Source organism: Bacillus rossius, chromosome 3 (genome assembly GCF_032445375.1).
Source record: "Bacillus rossius redtenbacheri isolate Brsri chromosome 3, Brsri_v3, whole genome shotgun sequence".
In the NCBI taxonomy this organism is placed as follows: Eukaryota; Metazoa; Arthropoda; class Insecta; order Phasmatodea; family Bacillidae; genus Bacillus; species Bacillus rossius.
The window spans coordinates 22,311,961-22,336,620 of NC_086332.1; the positions used below are offsets into that span (position 1 = coordinate 22,311,961).

A 24,660-nucleotide genomic window follows, 5' to 3' on the forward strand; every position below is an offset into this window, starting at 1 on the left:
GGTGTAATTCCTGCAATGCCGTTTTTAAATCAAAGAATCCTTCAAAGCCCCTAATGCCCCATAAGTAGTTAATAATCCTTTCTTCGAAATGTTAGATGAGAACGTATCTGTGTTTGTTTTCGTTGCTTACCAATGGAAGTAAACGTGTCAGACCTTACCTTTACAATAGTTCGTTATTATTACTATTTTTATGCGAGTTGTGATTGCTTGTCTTAAAAAAAAGCTACCTAAGTAGGCATTTACAGAACTAAAAACCACTGAGAAAGATGGTAAATGATTAGACGATTGCCTTTTAATTTTTATTTTTCTTTAAGTCCAACATAGCCATTCGTAAATATTCCTTTTTAGCTTCGTCATTGAAAAATTGAAAACATATTTATTTTTGTGTGGCGAGAGCAATCGTTTCCTTAATTGGCATGACTTGCAAAATTTATTTCCACTGCTTGCCGGTCACGTGTAATTGCTTATCACTATCAAACGGTGGAAAATACTCGTCTAATCTGCATGCTATCTGGTTGAAGGTGTCCTTATCGATAATCGAGCATCAGGAGAGAGAGATACGCGGTTCGAGGGTTCGGAAATGTTGGAAGTCGCCGTCGCGACGGGCAGTGCCTGCTGTAGCGACGTCACGCGTGCCCCACGCGACGTTATCTCGAGCCTCGGGACAGTCTCTCGGCGGACTCTGGACGAGCAGGTGGGGGCGACCATGGCGGAGCACAGGTAGTTCACTTACCCAGGTGACCTGCTGCCCCGGCGGCGAAGGGACGCGTGTTCCACGCTCGGGCCCTTGGTTCGCGGCGAAGTGTTACCTATGCCGGACGCGGCAAAAAAAGAGGGCCGCTTAATCAGGAGCGTATCTGTGTCAGTGTGGCGGGACGCTAAGTGCGACGCTCGCTGGTGCTTCTTAGCGCGGTGTAGTCTTCTGAACTGGCGCGCAGTCTCGATGTGATATTCGTTAGGTAACCATAACATTACATGGCGGAGAAACGAAGATCAAGTGTGTCTCTCTTGAGTGCTTTCAAGAATCTGTACCGGATGTTTCATGACAAAAAAAAAATTTACTCCAATAACACTCGTTTTAGTCATTTTATCTCTCATAAAAATACAGTTTAGAAACAGAAATACGGAACGGTAAACGCCTATAGGTCCTCAGCGAATTTCTAAACATTTCGTAAACAGATCTCAATTGTTTATATTGTAGTTTTTAAATCGCGTGGTTTTTTTCTGATGCTCCGCACACCGTTATGAGCGCTCGGCCCGTCATTGGGAAAAAGGGGGGGGGGGGGGGGGGGCAGGTATTCAGACATGTTTCCGGAGAACATACTGAGTACCGCGAGCGATTAAACCCTTTGGTGTGTGTTTGGTGTGTGTTTGATGTCGTACAACAAGTTAAAAATGTGTTCTATTAATCCAACCAACTTTTTTTTTTCTATTTATTTTAAGCCGCATTTGAATTTATAACCAATTTTTGTTTACACTCGTATGACCCTTTTTTTTAAGTAATATTTAGCCAGCATCAGTGTTACTGTCCAAATAAATATTTATTTAAAGAGACTATTCCATGTTTCGTTCCAAACAGAAAAGCCTGAATTTTCCGACGTCAATTTGTAAGGGTTAGCGCACCTGAATTTCGACACCTAGGTCGTGAATTCGGTACCCACAACTGGCTCAGATGTGTTTGGGTATTACTTTGATCATCTACGATATTTTATCTGTTTTTGATTAAGACTGGAAATTTTATTGCATTTAAATTGTTTAAATATTAATTTCATTTAAAGTGTTGCATGTATCTTCTTTCAAACCTGTTTCACAAGTTTTTTTCTGTTTTCTTTGTTTAACGACTGATATTTCGCCATGAACATAACCTCTGTGCTGTTTTTTTTTTCATATCGATCATGTTGAACATTGCTACTGCATCTTTCGGACTCACCGAATTGTTTTCAAACCAGACCCGATAAGTTTTGAGACTCCAACTGCCAGCTTAAAATATCTATCTCGAAATATTCTTAGGATATTTCGTATCACAAGAGGAAAAGCCGCTCCGAGAAGCCTTGAACGACGCCCATAGCTCGCTAATCGAAGCGTCCTTGGCGCTAGAACTGCTTGCACGGAAGTTTCCTCGTACCACACGGTGGTATTCCTGCTGTCAGGAGGTGGCCATATCTGCATTATTACATGCTAAGTGTGTGAAACCATTTATTTTTCCTTCAGCCATATTTGTTATACGCCCAAAACTTTGGCTGAAGTGTAGTGTTTGTAGCTTGGAAACAGTTTTAAGCGACTTTTTTTTATGAAAGTACTGTTTTTAACGACGGAGATTCTAATTCACACTTACCAACCTTCATCAGACGTTATGAAGCACCATTTCCGCAATGTTTTGGGCGGAACAATATGGCGATGTTGAGGTTAAAAAGTGACTTCAACTACGTCACAGCACGCCGTCTACTGAAAAATTCCTAACTCCATGCCTGCTGTCCACTCTAACTGGGGAATCACTCTGGGTGGACCGCTTTGCATGACTGGGAGGACTACAATTAGAGGGAAAAAAGAAATCTGTAAACGGAGTTTTTCGTTATCTTTAATTTCACGTTTGTTTTTTACTTCGTTCATACACAACCTAATACAACTGTTTGTTTGACATTGTCAGAATTTCACCATACTCGTGTTACCAAAGCACGCGCTTACTCACATACATGCACACACCTCCGCAAATAAGGTTTAATTTATCCCTTCAGCGGACAATAAGCTCGTGCAAAGTTCTAAATCAGTCTTGCAACCACACATAGTACGTGCCATGTGATTTGTCTCAGATTTTGCAGTTCTCAGAAGTGGTGGTAGCCCATTTTCCAACTTTCATTTGGAAAGCACTACGTGATGTTTTGTTACGAATCCTGGCGATCACGTGAAGTTGTTTGCAAACACTTTCTGCTGAATGATACGTAGAACTGACACAGACTACACTGAGATTGAAGTATGCTATCACAACAAATCCAAGCAAAACACAGTTAAAGTTGTAGTCATGCTGCAACCACATATCCAGGGGGCGGAGTTAGATTAATAAACGAGACTTGATTGAGTGCAGCTGTACTGTTGTAATGTCGTATACGCTACTTCGCTCTGGACAGGTGCTTATATCAGGTGGTAATATTCAGTTGTGCCTCAGGAAATACTACAGATATGAAATCGCAACGAGAAAACCAAACACTTGCATAAAAAGAAAATATTACCTTGATACACCTTGATATAATTTTCTAACATGTGTATACGCCTAAATATTCAATAATGAAACATCTATGTTTTAAATGTTCCAGAAGTATGCGTGACGCTTAAATTTTTTTATATATAATAGAGGCAATATCAAAAATAACTCATTAAAGAGGTTAGTTCAAAGATTGAGGGGGCGCCATTTTGAAGTCTGGCCAGGGGCGCCAGTCACCTTAGCTACGCCACTGAGTACCACCGCGGACGAATCATCCGCTTGTACGGGTCGCACGGAGTGGCTTGTGGGGGGAAGCCTAAGATGTCCATCAAGTTCTGTCCCTGCCCGATTACACCCGAACAATTCACCTTCGGCCAACCTCGGGTTTATTTATATATGTATATATATATATATATATATATATATATATATATTTATTTATTTATTTATTTATTTATTTATTTATATTTATATTTCTCTGTTTATTTTAATTTAGCTATACTAACCTAACTAACCGTCCATAGTGTTCTAAAGTGTTTTAATGTAGCTAACCGAACCGACCCACTTTTAATATTTGAATTCATTTTTTCCTGCGCAAAAATAAAACAAATCCCGAAGTTGGCCGATTGTGAATTGTTCGGGTGTAATCGGGAATGGCAGAACTTGATGTGCATGTTAGGTCTGCCGGCTTGTGGGCGCCGCCGAGCTGATCCGCGCGGTGCGCATGCGCCGTCGCTGCGGGCGGACCCGCCGACCAGGAGACGCCAGCCGCCGCACAGTGGGGGCAGAGGGCCGATTTTCCTGGACAAAACCCAAAAAATAAAAAATTACAAAATAACTTTAATTTATATCTCTTGGTGCTAGGAAAAGTCCATGGCGTCTTAAACCACCAGAAATATAGAGCATTTGTTCCACATGCATTCTTGTTATAAAAAAAAAAAGTCTGCAAAGTGGCTCGATTATGCAGATTCCACATTTTTTGCTTTCCTAACGTCTCAAATGTATGATACTCCCATGCTCCTTTAGTGGCATAAAACTACGATGGATTAGTTTGCGCATTGAACACCCGTCTATTCCGATACAGATGAGACAGCTAAACACTATAAATTTATGTATTAATCTTATTTTAATATTTTTTTATGTGATAGGTTTAGTTCGGCATACACATTCGTACATTTGCCGACTTACAAAATGTGCCCCACTAGGCCCCACTTTTTTTTTGTTATGTTAAAATATTCAGAAAACCTTTATTTATAACATACATAAAAATTACGTGCCACCTCTTGCCACCTTGGCAGAAAACCACGAATGAGAGATAACGCGCGTGGTTCTTTGAGCGCGGCAAGAGACCACAGATACTAAGTATAACAACAGAGCACGAACATATTGACGTGCAAATTAAATCGCTCCTTCCATCTGAAATTTCTCAACCTGGCTATGAAAATATTTATGTTGAACACGAAATGCTGCTGACTATGATTGAAGGGAAAGTAAATTCAGCTATAACAGAGACGGCATCCAGTCAACGTTGCGGTTTATGTGGAGCGCTCCAAAAAAACAAAACATGAATGACATCGATAACATAGAGAAGAGAACAATTAATGAAAAAGTACTGGAGTTTGGATTATCAACACTTCACGCCTACATATGATTTTTCGAGCGGCTGCTTCATGTGAGTTACAGACTGTAATTAAACGTGTGGCACGTTAAGAAAGAACACAAACATTTGGTTGAAAAAAATAAGATAGCTGTGAAGTCTGCTTTTCGAAACAAAATGGGAGGGGGGGAGATCCGTGGGGTCCCGACCCCACCCTTGCCGGCTCTCTTGTTATGTCATACATAAAAGTATGTTCTTAACTTGTAAACTATATTACATGGTATAATTTTTAGCATTTTTTTAATTTAAAAATAGATTACCTCTTTATTGGACAATAATTTCATTTTCCTAACTCTTGCAGTATTCATGTCAGAGGCTTAACAATAATATTCAAATATTACATAATCAGGAGAAACCCCTCAGATGACTATAAGTTATCTAAAAATAAATAAACTCTACATTCACGTAAAAATATGGAACCACAAGTTCGTGTGTAAAATAAATTGACCAATTTTTTTTTAGCATGTAAGCAATTCCCCAATTGTACAAAATAATGCAAAGTTTTAACTTTCAAAGAAATACATAATCTGTGAAATTTTCAATTTTTTTTTTATCTTATCCTGTTTACAATTTATGAGTCTTTGACGAACGAACAGGGTAGCAAAAACAATATGGTTCCATTGTTGAATGTAAATACATTTTTATGAAATTTTAGTAGATATTAATATTATTTTTTTAAAAAAAACAACCGTGTACCACTGGGGCGTAGATATTAAGTTGGTTTGTTCAGATGGCATCAGCCTGGATTTAATAAAATCATTAAATATTTACTTTAGGTATATCGTGTCGAAGAAAATTCCGGGGAAAGTGCATCAAACAGAAAATTTTGAATCACGAATAGAATCATGAGCATCAGTCATTGAAGTGGTTACGGCGGTCGTGCCTGCTCCCTGCGGGCGGGGCGCGGTTCAATACCTGCACACGCCTAACAGGGTTGGCAACGGCGCCTCGCTACCCCTCCCCCCACTTCCTCCTTCCTCGGCGCCTTTGGTGGGTGCCCCGTCTGCGTGAAGCAGCGTAACTAGGACGCTGTTGTTCGCGTAGCTTCGTGTGTCGAGTCGACCCTGATGACGCGACGCTTCGAAGACGTACGTGATCATTCCGGAAGAGGACTGAGAGGTGTAAAAACGGCGACGCCAACCTCCGAGGCAGTGAAGTGAAGAGTGCGAGTGACCGCTCGGTGAGCGGAAGCTGATGACGAGGGACGAGCCTCGTGTGCGGAGACTGGTGCATAGGGACTGTGCTGCGAGCGACGGACGAGCGAGTGGTGCGAGGCTGCGTGTTGGAACAGAGGTGCGCGGGGAGAGACACTGACGAGACCAGCTCCAGCGGGGAGAGTGAACTGTGGAAGGGTTGATTAATTTGTGGCCAGAGATTTTCAGTGTTGTAATTCATTTAATATTGTAAATAATAGCGATAAATAATTCCGTATTTAATTAATTGGGCTATGCTTTTTTAATGTGTTTTCCTACTCGTAACTATATAATATTCATATACACTCGTAACTATATATAGTTACGAGTGTATATATACACATGCAGACCCACGCAGGCTGGTTCTGAATTCAACCGGCTAACGTCGACGGCAGGTTCATCACGATAAAATAAGATGATAACCTCTAAACGACTTATTATCTAAAAGGCTTCCCAAGGCTGGTAAACGTCTTTGTTGTTAGTGCTGGACAACACATTTATTTATTGTAAACTAGGCGTGTGATCAATTACCAGAAATGTTGACACAACTGACTTTTATTTATTAACAAAAGCCAATTCCATATTTCTTACTTCAAAAAAGACATACTTCCATACAAATTTTCATCCCTTGTATTTAACCGCCTTGGGGACTAAATTTTCAAAAATTCTTTCTTAGTGCTCACCTGCGTTATATAAAGAACATTACATGCTTCCAGACCCACTTCAGTAGGTTTTAGAGTATTATTAAGTAAATAATATATAAATCATTTTAGATGGAACAATTAGCGTAAGGATTATGTTTTAATTGAATGAAGTTCTACAATCACCGTGCATTTGGTGACTATGGCAAAATTATGTATTGAAATAATTGGGGGTAGTATCACGTCATTAAAATATTTGTAAAATAATGGTGTCATCCCCAATTATTGCAATGAAATCATTTTGCTACAGTGAAAAAATTCACGGTAGTTGTAGAACTTTGTTCAATTAAACATAGTTCAGACGCTCTGTGTTCTATCTTAAATACTTTCTCTAATATTTAAAATAAAAATTTTCATTTCAGACTCATCCTGTGTATACATCTTAACTAAAAAATGTAAAACATCTCCGAGTAATTGTACTTACCTCGGCAGTTGACTAGCCTTTTTTGACGTGACAACGTCTAATAAATCGATGAACGCCGGCTGCACGCACGAAAAAGTGTCCCGTTGCGCACATTGTTCCGTTACGTTCTGTCCCATTACGCTCATAGTTCCGTTACGCTGTGTCCCGTTACGCTCATTGTTCCGTTACGCTGTGTTTCGTTACGCTGTCGGCGAGTGCAGTAATAATAGGTTATGTTAAAATTAACTAAAAAAATTATGGTGATTCATATAATTGATGATAGATATTTGATAACAGTTCACTTATATGAAAACTTTATCATAATTATATTTAAACTTTATAGCTAAACGCCAGTTTTTAAAATTAATGACAAGTCATCTACACGTGAACTGTTTCGTCGACTGTTTATAAAGTGAAGTGAAAAGTTAATGTGGTTTTCATTGCTTATTACAACAATTTCGGCAATAAAGGTTAATTATTCTTGCATTTTAAAAATCTGATCTTGCATTTTAAAAATATGATTACTAGTATACTTGCAGGTATTTATTATTTTATTATTAAAATAAAAATGATTCAATTTTATTCATAAAAGTATGCAATCATTTCATCAATGTTTTGTTATGACGTTGTCACGTTAAACTATCGTCCGTAAACCTACTTTACAGACAACCAATTTTTTTATTTGCAAATTCTTGTTGGAATTCTATTGTAGCATTTTTGTTCGTAAATTAAACTTTCTCGCGGATTATAGCGTATTTATTTTTAATAGCGCATGAAGAGTGCAAGTGTGTGAACTCAGTTACTCAATAACCCACGAGCCTTATCAGTTACTGGTGACCTTGACTAGTGCTTTTCCAAGGCCTCGGTGCATAGTGTTTTCTTTTCTAACGTTATCATCCAAGCGTTCGTGTTAATACAAGTCGTGATAATTTTTGGTTTTATCTGTTTATCAGCTAAACACGCAACGCTGTCAATGTTCTTCAACCATTTCATAATTATTAATTCATCATAAGTGTATACGTAATTCATTCCAAACTAACTCAAATATATTAAGTTTCAGCCGATGTACTAGATCAAAAGGTATGAGTGAAATTAAAAATACGTAAGTTGTTATATTATTCAATAACACCGCTTTTTTTGTTATGAAAATAAATTTAACATTGTTACATCCCAGTACAATAATATCCCATAGAATTAAGATTATAGGGTGTTTTTCTGTGGATTTTTTCGATAAACATGGGTTGTATTTTTCATTTTTTGCGTAACTTTGGTTGCAGTAGTGAACGAACGAAAATAATACTGCATCGAAAGTTATTTTACTGAGTGGGAGATTCTTAAAACATTTGTTTGAACACAGCATCATTCAAAGGTCAAGTTATTCATACATACCACATGGGATGCCCAGCAGTGCTACATACAAAAAGGTTTAAAGGATATCCGAAATCTTACACTATCATCCACTTCCGCTACACACTATCTGGAGCTCGGAAACAGTTCATGTAAAAAATGTACTAAAGTTGAGTTGCAACTCCCCCAAATTTCATACGAATATTCAAACATGACGCTATAACTTGCAGCGTTCATCGCATTAAGACAAATTATGTTAAACCTACTTTTACTTTGTCCAACAGATGTCAAGCAGACTGAAAGCTAAGATATAATTTTGTCGAACTGACTCGTAAGATAATGAATTTCTGAAGCAACATTTAGCATTATCATTTCCTATCAGTGTGTGCTTAGTTGAATGCTTCTGTTCCAGAGTACCTGAGGAAGCTAAACCATGGCTGGAAGGGTCGGAAAAATTGGAAGGCGGAGAAATAGTCTGCGAAAAGGAAACCAGCAAGTTACAGGACGCAAATGGCCCAACGACGGAAGGGGAAGATAAGCCAAAAATTAGTCGGCAGGTAACAGTAATTTTTTTATTCAGCAATTGTGATCTTGAAAAATTATTTATATATTATGTGACCAGTATAAGAAAACGTCAACGAAAAATTAATGTAGTGCAGATATTTTAGCTTTTGTTAAAAGTTTCTTTATCATTAAAGTACAAAATTGTAAAAGCTGGACTACATTCTTGATAACTTTTATACTTAAGAATCGGTCTCACACACTGTTTTAAACGTTGAGTTCTTAATTTTTTTTGTCATTGCTTTTTTAAGGGCTATTTCTAAAAATTGTAACACGATAACTCCCTTGCATTTTTTGTTTACCACAAATATGGGTGTATCTTGGGTATAAAAAGTCGCGCAAGTGATTATAATTACGAAGATTACACCCATGACCTTACACTAAGTGAATATCTTTTGAAAATATTTTTGGCAGACAACAAATGCAAAGGATGTATCGAGTTCAATTTTTTTTTAAAAAAAAAAGTAGCCATTAAATAAAAGTCATGAAAAAATTAAAAATCAAAATAGCGTGCAATGACTTGTCTTTATAGGAATTAAAATGTATGTACTTTTTTATTTTATTCATACCTTATATAAACGATACATTTATGCGAAGAAAAGCGAATTTAACATTCGTAAAAATTATTTTGTAGTAATCCTTAGACTATACATACGTGAACCAAAACATTTGGTGGAAAAAAGAGGGGAGGATTTTATTAAAGATCATGATCGTAATGTAAAGATCAAAAAATGGCCCAAGATCATAAATGAATTAATAAACATTAAAAATTAATATTGTTACTGCCTTGTTTCACAAACTTCAAACAATAGTGTATATATTGGTGGTGCAGTTAAAGTAAAAGTGTTTTTTGGGGACACTTAAGTTACTTGACTACTTACATGTGGATCACGATGGTTGAGTGGTCCACGTGTACCCACAGCAACAGTCATCGTCCGCAGCGTAATCAGCAACGCACCGGGTTTCGGTGCGGGAGGGAGTGGGGGCTTTGGGTTCAGTTCCCGGGTAAGACATGGATGTAATTTGTGTTGTCCCGATCGTCTCCATGGCGCTTACCGATACACCTACAATTACAACTACAATCACACAACGACTCGGGGTTACATAAAAATAAATACAACGGTAAGAAGGGTGAGAGAGAGAGGGTTGGCTGTCAAAATGGCCAGTGGCTCACTCATATTTTTCAGATCACTCGCCTCCTGCTGAGGTGATTTCGAGTTCCTTTCTCGGCCAAATATAACTACACGGCTTTTTAACCTTTAAGTAATCTTATTTTGACGTGAAAACGTCTAATAAATCGATGAACGCCGGCTGCACGCACGAAAAAGTCTCCCGTTACGCACATTGTCCCGTTACGCTCATTGTACGCTTGCGCCGCATCTATCTCTCTTACACTCGATTGGAAAAACCATCGATTTGACTTTTTCGAGGCACATTAAACATGAAACACTCCCATTCGTTTCCTACTTTTCCTATCATCGTCCTATCCTTAACAGAATAACACAGGTTGGAAGAAGTTAAATAGCAAACATATATAAAAGTTATAGTTAAAATAATCTCTTCGTTAAAGCAATAAACATATTTGAATTAATGAGTGCAAATAATAGTAAATTTATCAATTAAATTGTAGATTTCATTTCACTCCTTCTTTGTATCCATACAAAATAGTGATAATTCAATAAAAATGGTTCAATTTTATTCAAAAAAGTATGCAATCATTTCATCAATGTTTTGTTATGACGTTGTCACGTTAAACTATCGTCCGTAAACCGACTTTACAGACAACCAATTTTTTTACCTTTAATTATAAGTTTCAGTAGCGAGATTGCCAGTTGCTGTTCCAAGTGGCAAGTATGTGGCAGGGACATCGGGGAGACTGAATTGTTGCCCATTGGAAGGGCAGCCCTTCAGGATTTTTCTGACAGTGGTTTATTTGTACAGAGACTGGAAGGGCAGCCCATCCAATTTCTGAAAACACGCTCCTTTAAGAGTTTAAATAATCCTGAAAACATGCCCCTTGGATGGGCAGCCCATCAGGATTTTTCTGACAGTGGTGTTTTTGAAAGGTTGTCTGAATTGTTGCTCCTTGGAAGGGCAGCCCATCAGGATTTTTCTGACAGTGGTGTTTTTGAAAGGTTGTCTGAATTGTTGCTCCTTGGAAGGGCAGCCCATCAGGATTTTTCTGACAGTGGTTAGTTTGTAAAGTGACCTAACCTAACCTAACCTAACCTAAACTAACCACTGTCAGAAGAATCCTGATGGGCTGCCCATCCAAGGGGCAACAATTCAGCTCCCCGGGACATCGGCGAGGAGGTCGCGGGCGCCTGTTGCAGATCGCGGCGTCCGTCGCGGCCGGCTTCTTCCACCTGGTGGCGGGGCTGACGCTCGCCTTCTCCGCCAGCCTGGTGCCGCAGCTGGACCGCGGCGAGGGCGACCTGCGCATCGGCAAGCAGGACTCGCCCTGGCTCGGTGCGTGCCCCGGTCGCCTCCACACCCCGCGGTGTCTTCGCTAATTTGCCGTTCGTTCGTAACATCAACGGGTGACGATTTCACTTGCATCACGTAAGTAATCTCGGGACACCACAAAATTAAAAAAAAAAAAAAAAAAATTTCAAAAACTGGTTAAACGACGACAATAGAAACATCCGTCTTACCTACACTTGCCTGTTCGTCCTGTTTAAAAACGGAGCCACGGAAGTCGGGAGTTGGAATACTACGAAGTTTCAGTAACCTGAAGTTACGAAGAACTATTGCATGTGATTTCTTCGTTTAAAAAGTCTATAAATTTACAGAATTTTCTAACGATGTACCTGCGCAGTTAAAACTGCGCAGAGCGTCCGCACACACACTCAGCAATTATCACGAGAGATTCATTAGGGGATTGTTAGTTTGGTCAGATTTTTCAAACCTGTTTTATTAAAATTGAACGGTCGAAACATGTCAGGGAACTATGTTCAGAGGGGTGCAGGCACTGGCCTTTAGAGAGGAAACAACTGTCCCACTTAAGGTTACTTAATAAATTGCAAGGCGAGTCTGTAAGATTGGCGCAATGACATACGTATGTACGTACACTCATTTACTACAGTTAGTGTCTCCACGCATCGAACGGCAAAGTTACCGGTAAGAGGTCCATTTCTGCCCATGAGAGGCTGACTGCAACGTTAAGAATCCTTGCAAATGGCAGCAGTTACAAGGACTTGGAATTACTGCCATCTTTAAACACATTGATTCCTGAGACATGTGCAGCTATCGATAGGGTTCTGCGCAAAGATTACTTTAAAGTCTTCTACCTCCTTGTATTTCTCTACCATTGCTTCGAAAACCTGCCCTTTCTTATCCCTACCACCATACTCTTTACTTTTGACGCGCCACAAATAAGGGAAACTGAGTATTTCTTACGAAAAATTGACGCATAATTTTGTATTTTAATTGATTTTTCATTTATGCGTACATTTTTTTAAAACCATGAAAGAGATAATCATATATTGAACAGTATGACTTTATTTTGTTTTATCATGATTAGTATTGGGGCAATTATTACTGGAAAACTATTCAGGCAACGGTTTACAAATAACTTTAACTATTGGAAGTATTGGGACAACACAAAGCATAAATTCCCGGGCAAGTCTCCGAACCCAGTATTACTGCGAACACTATTATGTAGTGATACAAATGTTTTCATCTAAATGTACAAATTTATAAACATTTGTAATTTTACATGAATACTTATATTCCATTTGCAAAAAAAAAAAATATATGTGAGTGAGTGTTTCAGTACTCACCAGTGATGTGTAGACATTTAACATCGGTAACGAGCCAGTTCATGTTTTCTCATGTTATACATATAATACGAAACTCTGACACGAAATTTAAAGTATAATTCTTTAAAAATAATGCTGAGCGTGATAAATATAAGAAAATGGTGTTTCCAAATATATTTCTTGAAGCGAATCACACATAGTTTCCGCTACCACCGGTAAGAATTCGCTGCTGGAGCAGCTACATTGACCATCAAATCATTCGATGTGCAGAGCGAAAGGTTAAGCTATATAAAAAGAAACACCTCCGATAAAAGCGGAAAGGACTTTAAAAAAATAATAAAACACCGGCTTTGAACCTGATTTTCGACGAGGTATTTTATCAAAATACTGCCCATCTTTAAAATGTTCGCAGGCTTTCACGGCAATAATTGTCTGAAGTAGCTTTGGCTTCCGGGTCGTAGCCGCGTCCTTGGCGAACAATTCACCGACGTTTCGGTCGAAATTGCAATCGCCATCATCAGGAGCAGTCAGCTATTACCGCCCATCTTGTTACCAATAGTTTAACATTTGGTATTACATTTCACTTTGTCTCCGTGAACTTTGGTGGACGCCAGCCGCTACAGATGGCGTGGTGACGTATTCACTACACGCCGCGCACGGAGCGCTGGGGTGTCTGCTGTCCGCAGTGAGCGCGGTGTGTGCTGTCCGCAGTGAGCGCGGTGTGTGCTGTCCGCAGTGAGCGCGGTGGTGCTGGTGGTCCCAGTCGGGGCGATGGCGGCGGGCCTGCTGATGGAGGCCGCGGGCCGCCTCAACACGCTCCGGGTCGCCGCGCTGCCCGCCGCCGTCGGCTGGGTCGTCATCGCCACCGGCCAGAGCTACGTGGCGCTCCTGGTCGGCAGGGTGCTCACGGGGATCTCCATGGGTGAGCACCGCGCTCCTGCGTGCAGGCGCACAAGAGTGGCCTGATGGGAGCCCGGGGATTCGCGGTGGCCATCGCGGATTACGTCATTCCCGGTGGCCATCTTGTATTACTTCGACCTCGCGTAGGTGTATAAAGTAGGTATGGGGACACCGGATGGTGGAGGGGGATCCGGGGATCCGCGGTGGCCATCTTGGATGACGTCACTTCCGGTGGCCATCTTGTATTACTTCGACCTCGCGTAGGTGTATAAAGTAGGTATGGGGACATTGGAGGGTGAAGGGGGGATCCGGGGATCCGCGGCCGCCATCTTGGATGACGTCACTTCCGGTGGTCATCGTGGATTACTTCATTCCCGGCGGCCATCTTGGATTACTTCGTCCTTGTTCTTTGGCCCCGGCAGTTTATCTCGGATTCCGCAATTTTTTTTTCTATAACCTTGCTCCATTTGTAATCATGACATCACTTCCACCATTTTGTTTTCCAGAATTCCCCGCCATTTTTTGTAATCGAGTGTCCCACTCCCGTGCATTTCACTTTCCGTTACGCACACGCCCCTACCTCAAACACCAATGTATCAAGCCCTCTGCGGTCCTGATTGCTAAGGCCACTTTGCCGTGGCCTTTTTCTGCTCAATTATGCCGCGTGAAACACAATCCAAGTACAATGTACAGACGAATTGCTGCATTGTCGATTTAATATGTTTACTCTAAAGCAACCATGTGATAAAAGTCAGGCTAGCTGCACTACAAGAATTAAATTTGAAAGTATTGAAATGACTCGTCCCCACTGTTTTAATTTAGATGTTGATGAGTTTGAATACTAGTTCAATATAAATTTACTGTAGAAAATGTAATGTGTTATTGATTTAAATTTCTAAGTCAATGTTTTTTTTTAACTAGCAACATTTTTTTTTTTTTTTCAGGAATGGGAACGAGTTCTGGGATCGTGTACATAACTGAGGTCGCATCTCCGTCCTACAGAGGCTCTCTCATCTCTGTTTGCCCGTCGCTGGTGTCTTTAGGTAAGAGCGTAATCGGATGCACACCGGCTCAAAGTACGAGAGGTTCTGGGTTCGAGTCCCGGGAAAGGCATAAGTGTCAATTCGAAAGAAAATGCTGTGATTTATAAAGATGATATAAAGAGATTCGCTGTTTATATTATTCTCAGGGAGCGCCTCCAGGTTCCGCGCCTAACAGGGCCCCGCGCAAAGTATGTTTGTCATTAAACAGAATAATCCGTTACATTAAACTATGTAAACATAATTTATTATGACTTTAAAAAGCAATAAATTAATTTAATTTTTATTGAGTTTTGTACTTTCAACATACAAATAAATTAACAAAACCAACATATAATTTATTATCTTGGATGGCTCTGAAACGTTTATTCAAAGAGTTTATTTTTACAATTTTCCGGTAGTTCCCTTTTGTCTGGGACTATTCCAACCCCCAAGAGCCTTTCCTTGCCCCCCTTCCCTTCTTTCCCCCTCTATTAAATCACTCTCCAAAATATCAGGGCCCGCACAAGTAAATTTTCCAGAACTTTCTAAAATTTTCAAAAAAAAAAAAAATGCAGATGTTTCATACTTTTTTCGAGAATTTTGGAATTTTTCCGAATGTTCTTGAAAGTTACACTACTTTCTATAATGTTTTGAAATTCTCGCGACATTTCCTTAGTGTTCGAAATCGAACGTATCCAAATGTTGTATAATGTTATAGAACCGGAAATTGTAGATGCTACATACCAGAAATTTCGATACTCGAAGACATATAAGGCGAAATTCTCAGGACATTTCCTCAGTGTTCGAAATCGAACGTATCCAAATGTTGTATAATGTTATAGAACCGGAAATTGTAGATGCTACATACCAGAAATTTCGATACTCGAAGACATATAAGGCGATATTCTCAGGACATTCCCTCAATTTTCGAAATCCAATGTATCTGAATGTTCTAGAATGTTTTAGAACCGAAGATATATGACGTTACATTCCATCAAAAAATCCATCCTCAAAGGTCCAAAGGTGTATTTCACACTGCAGCCACAACTATCCACCCTCGAGTATCCCATCGTGCACTGCGGTGGTCGCGTGCCAGCAGATGTGGTGGTGTACGGTCGTTGAAAGGGGTCGACCTCCGGCATTTTCATACGTTTCGTCTAGAGTGGTCTACAAAACGTTCGGAATCTCCTGTAATGTTCGGGATTTCTCCAGTTTGGCAGGTATTTGTGCGTGTGGGGGGGAGGGGGGAGGCACCGGCGAGTGGACCACCAGTCACTATATTATGTACTAGAATGTTCTCGAATGTACTAGATAGAGTAAACCGGCCACCGAACACCCGCCATCTCGACCGCCGGCCTCCGAACACCCGTCGTTGAATGTCCTGCCGTGGCGTGCCAATGTATGACGAGCAGTCATAGATATGCATGGGCGTCGCAAGGATTTTTTTTTGGGGGGGGGGAGGGCCATCAATTGATTTAGTGTTGAGGAATATCCATCCCCTGGAAAAGAAAAGGGGAAAATTTGGTGTTTGAAGGTGCAAAAAGGTGGTTTTTAGGAATTTTTTCTTTCCTAAATATTCTAATTATAGTTGGTTGCAATATATAATTATTTTTTTTATAAAAAATATTTTCAGAGAACAAATTTGTAAAAAACACAGTTAACATATCTGTATTTCGGTATCGGACCTGATTTTGATTTTACACAAAATATCGAATTAAAAAAGTGCTCACATACATTACCACGATTGGACCAAAGTGCACCGTGCGCAACATATGGGTTATATATCACAGAAATCATATTTTTTTAATATAACTACGAAACTAAATATATTATTGGAGGGGACGAAATTGAAGACTTGTTATTATTGGGGGGGACGTGTCACCCCCGGTTGCGACGCCCATGTAAGCTAGTAACTGTTGAGAAAGGTGGTGCGGGTGCGGCAGGGATGCTGGTGTCGTACGCGCAAGGCTACCTGCTGTCGTGGCGCACGGCGGCCTGGGCGGCGGCGGGCGTCTCGGCGCTGTCGGCGCTCGTGGTGACGGGCTGCGTGCCCGAGTCGCCGCTGTGGCTGGTGTCCCGGGGCCGCGCGGACGAGGCGGAGCGCGCCCTGCGCTGGTTCGCGGCGCGGCAGGTCGGTGCTCCCCGCCCCCGCGGTCGGTTCGGCCATAGGACGTGATACCTCCCTAGTAGGTGTATTTGGTAGGTCCTGGGGCACCGGTGGTAGGTGGGAGAGCCGGGGAGCCGCGGCGGCCATCTTGGAACACGTCACTTCCGGCCGCCACTGTGGATGACGTCACTTCCGGCGGCAAAAACACCTCAAAGGACCTCATTTTGCACTAAAATTTCCCCTCTTGGGTCTTGCGACGGACCCCCCCCCCCCCCCCCGCCCTTGCGGATCTTGCATCTCCGGATATCCTACAGCAGAAAAAAGGTGGATATTTTCTCGAAAAAGGACATTTTTCTCTCGAAAAAAGGCCGCCGCGGCTCCCTTGCTCCCCCACCTACCACCGGTGCCCCAGGACCTACCAAATACACCTACTCTCCCTTGCATTTGTTGTTCTGTAACTAATATTCCCAACAGGTAATCACTCGGTAGTCGCTCAGTGACAATGATTACGAGCACTGGCGCGACATTTTACACCCATATTTTTGTCTTTAAACCGTGTGAGTAGAAGCGGGCAGGCGCCCCTTTCAACGACCTAGAATATCTCGCCTGAGTGGGCCCTGTGGAGCGATAAAAATATCTTTAAAGATTTTAAAGCAGGTTTTCAGGGATATTGTTCTTGAATTCTCAAATTAGTGGTGTGGCGTAGTGGTCAAGCGCATCGTCTGGCTATCCACCGGTTCGGGTTTCGATATCCACTGTTACTTTTTTTTGTTTTTTTCTCGTTTTTAATTTTTTATTCCACGCAAATGAATGAAAAATTGACAGAGGAGAGACCTTCATTTAAAAACTTGAATGAAGCATGCTTTTCATTCAAACATACTAAGGGAAAATGTTGTTTAAAGAATGCTTTCATAAAATGTGGATGGTGTGAACAATATTTATGTTTTAAATGTTTCTTTGATTATTAACATCCAACAAAAAAGTAATGTTTCTTCTGATAATAAATAAAAAGCAGCATAGATAATTTATTATTTCCTAGAATTTTCGTAATTTTTTTATTATTCAAAATCTCATCCAATTATTATATTTAACTGTTTAAATATATTTAAATTATGTAATTGATAGTTTAATATTGCGAGGATACAAAATTAAAATGACCAAAAAAAATGTAGCAGTGGGTATCAATCACTAGCAAGCGGATTGACAGACAACTCGCTTGACCACTGCGCCACTGACTTCAAATTTCATTAACAATATCCCTCAAACTGTACTTTAACATTTTTAAAGATAGGACCCACTCAGGCGAGATATTCTATGCTTCTACTCACACGGTTTAAGAAAAATCTGTGAGTGCCGACTTTGACCTTTCCCGTTATCATTGAATATGCGTTGAAAATATTTGTGACGGAACAGCAATTGCAAGGGAAGTATCATGGAAATATTTCAGAAAGACCCCTTAAATAATAGTAATGTTGATAAAATGCAAAAATGTATGGGCTAGTCTTTCAGTAGGCTACTTGCCAGTGATGTGTAAACATTCAACCTCGGTAACGAGCAAATTCATGTCATCTCGTGTTGTTCATAATGCAAATAAACTTATAATACGAAATTTAGACACGAAATTTAACATTGAATTTTTTTTAATAATGCCAAGCATGATAAATATACTGATGAATAAAATATTAGCATTACACGTATCATAATTTCTGGACGCGAATCACGCTCGTACTTTCTGCGCCCGCTGCCTGAATCATAAACGTTGCTTGCCACTATCACGCGCAGATGAGCAGCACTAAACATATGGAAATTTTTAACTATTAGAAACGGCTCCGATAAAAGTAAAAAAGACTTTGAAAAATCCTAAATCTTTGACTTTGTACCTGATTTTTGACAAGGAATTTTATTGAAATACTGCCCATCTTGTTAAAATAAATTAAACAGGTAATACTATAAATTTTACGCACACATTGGAAGTTACCTCTATGGCATTTCTAAAATACTTACCTGGAACATTTTAAAACACATTATAACACTAAGTATATGTATGTTTGTTTTTTGCTTAAACGAATTAAATCAGGCTGTAAATACTTCCTACAAACAACGTTATTAAGCTGATTAAATATTATTATTACATTATACAGAGTGTATCAAAATTCATGTTACAATGCTTGAGGGTAGAAAGCTCTTATTATTTTCAACCATTTTTGCCAGTAAACATGTTGCCGGAAACGCGTAGTTAAGCCCCTGTAGCCCCAGAAAGAGTCAGCGTAGGCAACCCGTTGTAGAGTGTTATGTTGTGGATGTGCGGGCGTTCGAGTAGAGAAATAACCTTTTTAATCGTGGCACAGATTTTAATTTCACTCTGAAATCAATCACAGCTTCGGCTTTGTTTCACAACATTGAAATTGTTGCATACGTTTTAACAACGTGACAGCCTAAAGCAACGGCTCAAAAACACGCCCACCTTGAGCGACACAGATGTGGCAACGGTGAATCATGTTTTCACGGATACGCTGGAGCATGTGTGGAGTCGACCTTATGATTTCGAACGCTTCAATGATTCGCTGTGTAAGCTCTTCTACCGTTTCTACTGGCGTAGCGTAGATAAGCCCTTTTATGTAACCCCACAGAAAGAAATCTAATGGGGTTAGGTCCGGTGACCTTGGCGGCCATGCGACAGGGCCCACTCGTCCAATCCATCGGTTTGGAAATGTTTGGTTTAAATACTCTCGCACTTGCAGGGAAAAATGAGGTGGTGCCCCGTCATGTTGGTACCACATCACACGTCGGACATGTAATGGAACCTCTTCAAGAAGACCTGGTAGTTCGTTCTGAAGGAAGTGGAGGTATCCGGCGCCGGTAAGTCGTGGCGGAAGAAAAAAAGGCCCGATGAGTACGCCGTCAACAATACCGGCCCACACATTAACTGAAAAACATTCCTGGCGAGCTGTAACACACGTTGCATGCGGATTGACATAATTCCAAATATGACTGTTGTGCGAATTGAGAATAGCATCTTTAGTGAACTTGGCTTCATCGCTGAATAAAACCGCTAACTCGGGGTTCCTCAATACTCTTCGAATGTACCAACGAGAAAAGGTCATGCGAAGAGGATAGTCTGCCGAACCCATGTGTTGCACTTTTTGAAGGTGGTACGTGTACAAGAGTTGCTCATGAAGAACTCGCCAAACAGCTATTTTGTCAGCGTCCATATAGGAACCTTCTGCCCTTGTGCTTGTATCCGGACTCTCCTCAAATCTCTGAAGTACATCTACTTCAAAACTGGGAGTACGAACCCTGCGTGGAGCACCAGCATTTGGTCTTGTGACGGCATTCGCTGAGTACGTCTTGCAAACATGGTGTGAGCTGGAATCCTACGACCCGGATATCGTTCTTCGTACAGACGACGGGCGGCTCGTCCATTTTGTCTAGCTTCCCCGTAAACAAGCAGCATGTCCGTGTACTCACTAAATGTGTACTCCATTGAGCTCCACTAAAACGTCGCCCTTTTCAGAACCACAGCGAAAGAAATGACACCACGAGTTTTCTTGTACGACAGAACAGTCAACGACAGACCACCAGTGATATCAAAACACACTGCGACACTGCGATGTCACTCTGCGCAGTGCTATGGCACGGCACGAACGGCAGAAAAGAGGTGAGGGCGCCACCAACGGAAGTAAAAAGGGGCGGGGGTCAGCATTCGACATCGTACAGTCCTCTCGAGCGCTGCCCGGCATCGTAAACACGTAATTCACCACAGCATCGTCTGTCTCGCACAAAGCCCAACGGGTTTCCTACGCTGACCCTTTCTGGGGCTACAGGGGCTTAACTACGCGTTTCCGGCAACATGTTTACTGGCAAAAATGGTTGCAAATAATAAGAGCTTTCTACTCTCAAGTGTTGTAACATGAATTTTGATACATCCTGTATTATTATGACAATTTTCCAATGACAAGGTTTGACCCACGTCCAATATTCGCCCTTGAGCTTTATAGACGCGCGCTCTAGCACTGTGCTATCGAGATTATAAGGATCTTAGAAGGAGAATATATATTATCATTGTAATGCCTGTTTTCTAACGTAATTTTAAACTTGTGATTACTTTTTACAATGACTATTTTAGTTTACAAAAAATATTCCAGGATAGTTTCACTATCATAAAGATGTGTTGGATCACCAAAACGTTTGTTATGTCCCCTAATGTTTACGAAAGAAACTATGTTGCTACACGTGGGTCCGCCATCTGGACGACAACGCCGTTGTTACACATTTCCGTTTCATTCAAGAACTTGCTTCTACCAAGTGCCGCATGGTATGTGATACCGAGCATAAATTAAGCCTTATTTATTTAGAAATCCAGTAAATAGTTCAAATTTGTATGGTAAATTTAGGGATCTTAGCATGTGGAGTAGCGGCCTTGGACTTTTTTTTAGGACTTTGTAATATTTAATTTATATACCTGATATAACGATGGGAGATTGAAGAAAAGCATATTAATTATGTTTGGTCTTCTGTCCTTGAAGGTATTACACACATCAGATTCACACGCTTTTCTCGCGAAAATTCCGACCACTGAATGAATTTCCTCGCAGCATCACTATTCTGCCAAGTGTTAAGTATTTATTACTGATTTAGACGCCCAGTTACATAAACAAACAAACTAATCGTCTAGTAAGAAATATCGTATGTATCCAGAGTTTCGTATAATACGTTGCGCATATAGCCTGTTGGCTTTTGGTCGCATATACATATAAGGCACAAACGTTTTGGTGACATCCCATTGTTTTTTTTTTAAATCCAGCTCAGCCTATTTGGTGTGCTGCGGAAACAAATTCACCCCTAGTCATTCACTCCACCCACATAGTTTCATCATACATCGTCTCAAATGACCTCGATGTCAACGAATTCATTAGATAATTTTTTTTAAATCCAAACTTCTTTATAGACGGTAGGGTAAGTCAAGGCGATGACATCATCAGTGTAGGTGTAACACTTGTATGGCAGCCAAAATTTCAATGGTAAGGATTGGAGCCCTCGATGACGGGAAGGGAGGGAGGTCTCAGGAGTGGGACGCTCAATGATATATTTGCATTGTAACACACTTGCGCACTCACGTGCTTGTTCACTTGCGTATTTGCATACTTGCACACATTCCTTTAGTTTTTAGTCTACCTACATTCCCATACCTCTATCTGTGAAGTTCCGCTTCTAACGTGCACGAAGGCCACGTGCCCATGGTCTACGTGAATGTGGTTCGTCACCGAGACGTATGTTCTGTGACGCTCGCCCGCAGAGCCGGTTCCCGCAGCACCAGCTGGCGGCGATGATACGGTCGCAAGACTTGAAGTCGCAGGAGGACAAGAGGCTCTTGCAGCGGCTCCAGGGCTTCCTCAGGCCGACCGGCTACAAACCTCTGACGATCCTCGTGGGGCTGTTCTTCTTCCAGCAGTTCTCGGGCATCTACTGCACGCAGTTCTACGCCGTCAACTTCTTCGAGGTGAGAACCACTCGACAATGTCTGGACTGCATGGACTGGGGAGGCTTAGGAACAGAAAGATCCAATCTTGCAAGCAGTGTCGGCCTTAGAATTGGCGGGTCCCTGAGCTACTTACTTTAATGGCGGAAAAATTAACTCTTCCAAACAAAAATTCCATCTGGTCGATTTACTTATCTCTAGAATGACGACAAAGTTTATAGGAGGCATCTGTGGTGGCTTCTCATCCTTTGAGTAAGCCACTACAACCTGGAAGCAACCTCAGTAAAGTGCAGAATTTTACTATTTTTGCTCAATTACATATTCTGTTTCATGCAACAGATGCCCAGAAAAACAAATTATTTAAATTACTATATATATAGGTGTGTGTGTGTGTATGTGTGTGTGTATATATATATATAATTATATATATATATAGTGATGCCTTCTGCCTTCTGCCGAGGTGATATTAAGTGTGTGGTGTTGCTTTTGGGCGCCAACTAGCAATATTAACTACGTGCTAGTGCGTAGCCGAGACTCTTGGCTCAGGGCGTGACGTTGCCACGTGGCTGGCAGGCAGTAGGGGTCGTTCCGTCAGAGTTACCCCCGGCTGTTTTAGCCACCAGGGACGCTATGCTACGGGCGTTGTAACAGATACGCGGAGGCTCAATTTAGAGTGTTTTATTACAAGGCATGCTATACATGCGCTGCGTCGTGCATGGCCCGCTTACTGGGAGCCGGGCTCTACAGGCCACGTTTATGATGGACTTGTGCCGCGCTACCCTAATGTTCTGTACACACTTCACACTACACTAACCTTAAACAGTTCCGGAATTTAAGTAACACTACATTGAAGTTACACACAGTTCAAGGATCCACGTAACACGTGGAGTTCCGGTGATGAGCACAAATTAAGTAAGGGGTGAACTCAGGGCGACTAGCCGGGCTGTCCGTGAGGCTCGAGCTGACGGGTTTAAAAACTCACGCAATTCCGGTAGGGACGGCAAGGGCAGAGGTCGAGAGGCTCCGCGGGCGACCTGCGACTAGTCGCCTTGGAGGGCGGTGATCAACTCGCAATGGCTGTGGCGTCCGCACGACTCTCCAGCCTCGCTCCCACGAAAACGTGTCGTGTGCAAAAGTAATCCCGGGCCATGCACGCCGCCCGATCGCGCTAAAGTCCAGAATTACAATAACATTTCACCATAGTTGTTACTCAATTAAGATTGTTTTCAAGAGAGCTGAAAGTTAATTACAATGTCCAGATAATGAGGTCACCTCACGGTACCCCCCGTGGTCGACTATCGCGCGGGTGACAGTCGATTAGGCGGGGCAGCTTACGTTCGAGGCATTGCACTACCCTGCACCCAGGTGCGTTCACGTCGCACACGCTCGGGACGAGGTGGCGACATGCCATAGCGGTCTGTGCGGATTCGAGGAGCACTAATGGTTGGCGTCAATAGGTTGAAGGCAGAGGCTATTAAAGAAGCAGCCTTTTAAAAAACATAAAGCAAACCATTTTATTGCAATGATTATACTGTGCAACATGATTTTCTATATTTCTCTTATCTTAGGTGTTCCTAAAGTATGTTTTAATGTTGATTCCAGATCTGCAATCCATTTTTTTTCCTTTCACGTACAGTTTTTTTTTTTTTTCAAATTGAGGAATCTCATTTTCTATTAAATGTAAATTTTATAGAGAATTTTCATTGAAAAGAGAAAATTATATGTTGGTAAGAGGGAACAGTTGGCAACACTTGTTACTACCAGCTAACTTTAGGAGGGAAATTGTAATTCACTGAATTGTAATTCTTTGTTTATATTTTGTAGTGTGAGACTATATTTGAGAAATGAGTTCCCGGAAGTGTTTAAATAACCCAAATGTGTTCTGTTATATTTGTGATAGTTATGTAACTGCTAAGGAAAGACAAGTTTTGTGAGGAATGTCTAATATTCTTACTTCGGCATAAAGCTTGGTGATCAAGACAAAAACTGGGCACCCCACAAGGTATGTCGTACATGTGTCGAGGTGAAATAATGGTGCAAAAAAAGCAATGCCCTTTGCATTTCCAATGGTTTGGAGGGAGCCCCAAATTCATATTAACGACTGTTATTTGTGTATGGTTAACGTTCAAGGTCATAATGCAAAAACTAAGGACATTCAACATCCAAACATTCCATCTATACGACCAGTTATAAATTGTGAATCTCTTACTATCCCAGTTTGACCTCCCGTTCTCGAAAATATGCTACAGGAGAGCAGTTCAGTAAATGAATGTGATAATGCTGATGGTTACAAGTCCGAAGAAAATTCTGCGCCAAAATTATTCACTCAA

General features: G+C 41.1%; 1 protein-coding gene across 1 annotated transcript in view; it reads left to right on the top strand.

Annotated features, from left to right (window-relative positions):
* The first annotated feature begins 663 nt into the window (after window positions 1-663).
* LOC134530333 (facilitated trehalose transporter Tret1-2 homolog) overlaps window positions 664-24,660 on the top strand; it is a 32,607-nt gene continuing 8,610 nt past the window's right edge. Inside the window, exons 1-7 of the mRNA XM_063365069.1 lie at window positions 664-720; window positions 8,913-9,057; window positions 11,395-11,530; window positions 13,559-13,744; window positions 14,667-14,765; window positions 16,688-16,875; window positions 22,148-22,351. Coding sequence (XP_063221139.1) covers window positions 707-720; window positions 8,913-9,057; window positions 11,395-11,530; window positions 13,559-13,744; window positions 14,667-14,765; window positions 16,688-16,875; window positions 22,148-22,351 — 972 coding nt within the window. The 5' untranslated portion in view covers window positions 664-706. The remainder of the gene's footprint in view (window positions 721-8,912; window positions 9,058-11,394; window positions 11,531-13,558; window positions 13,745-14,666; window positions 14,766-16,687; window positions 16,876-22,147; window positions 22,352-24,660) is intronic.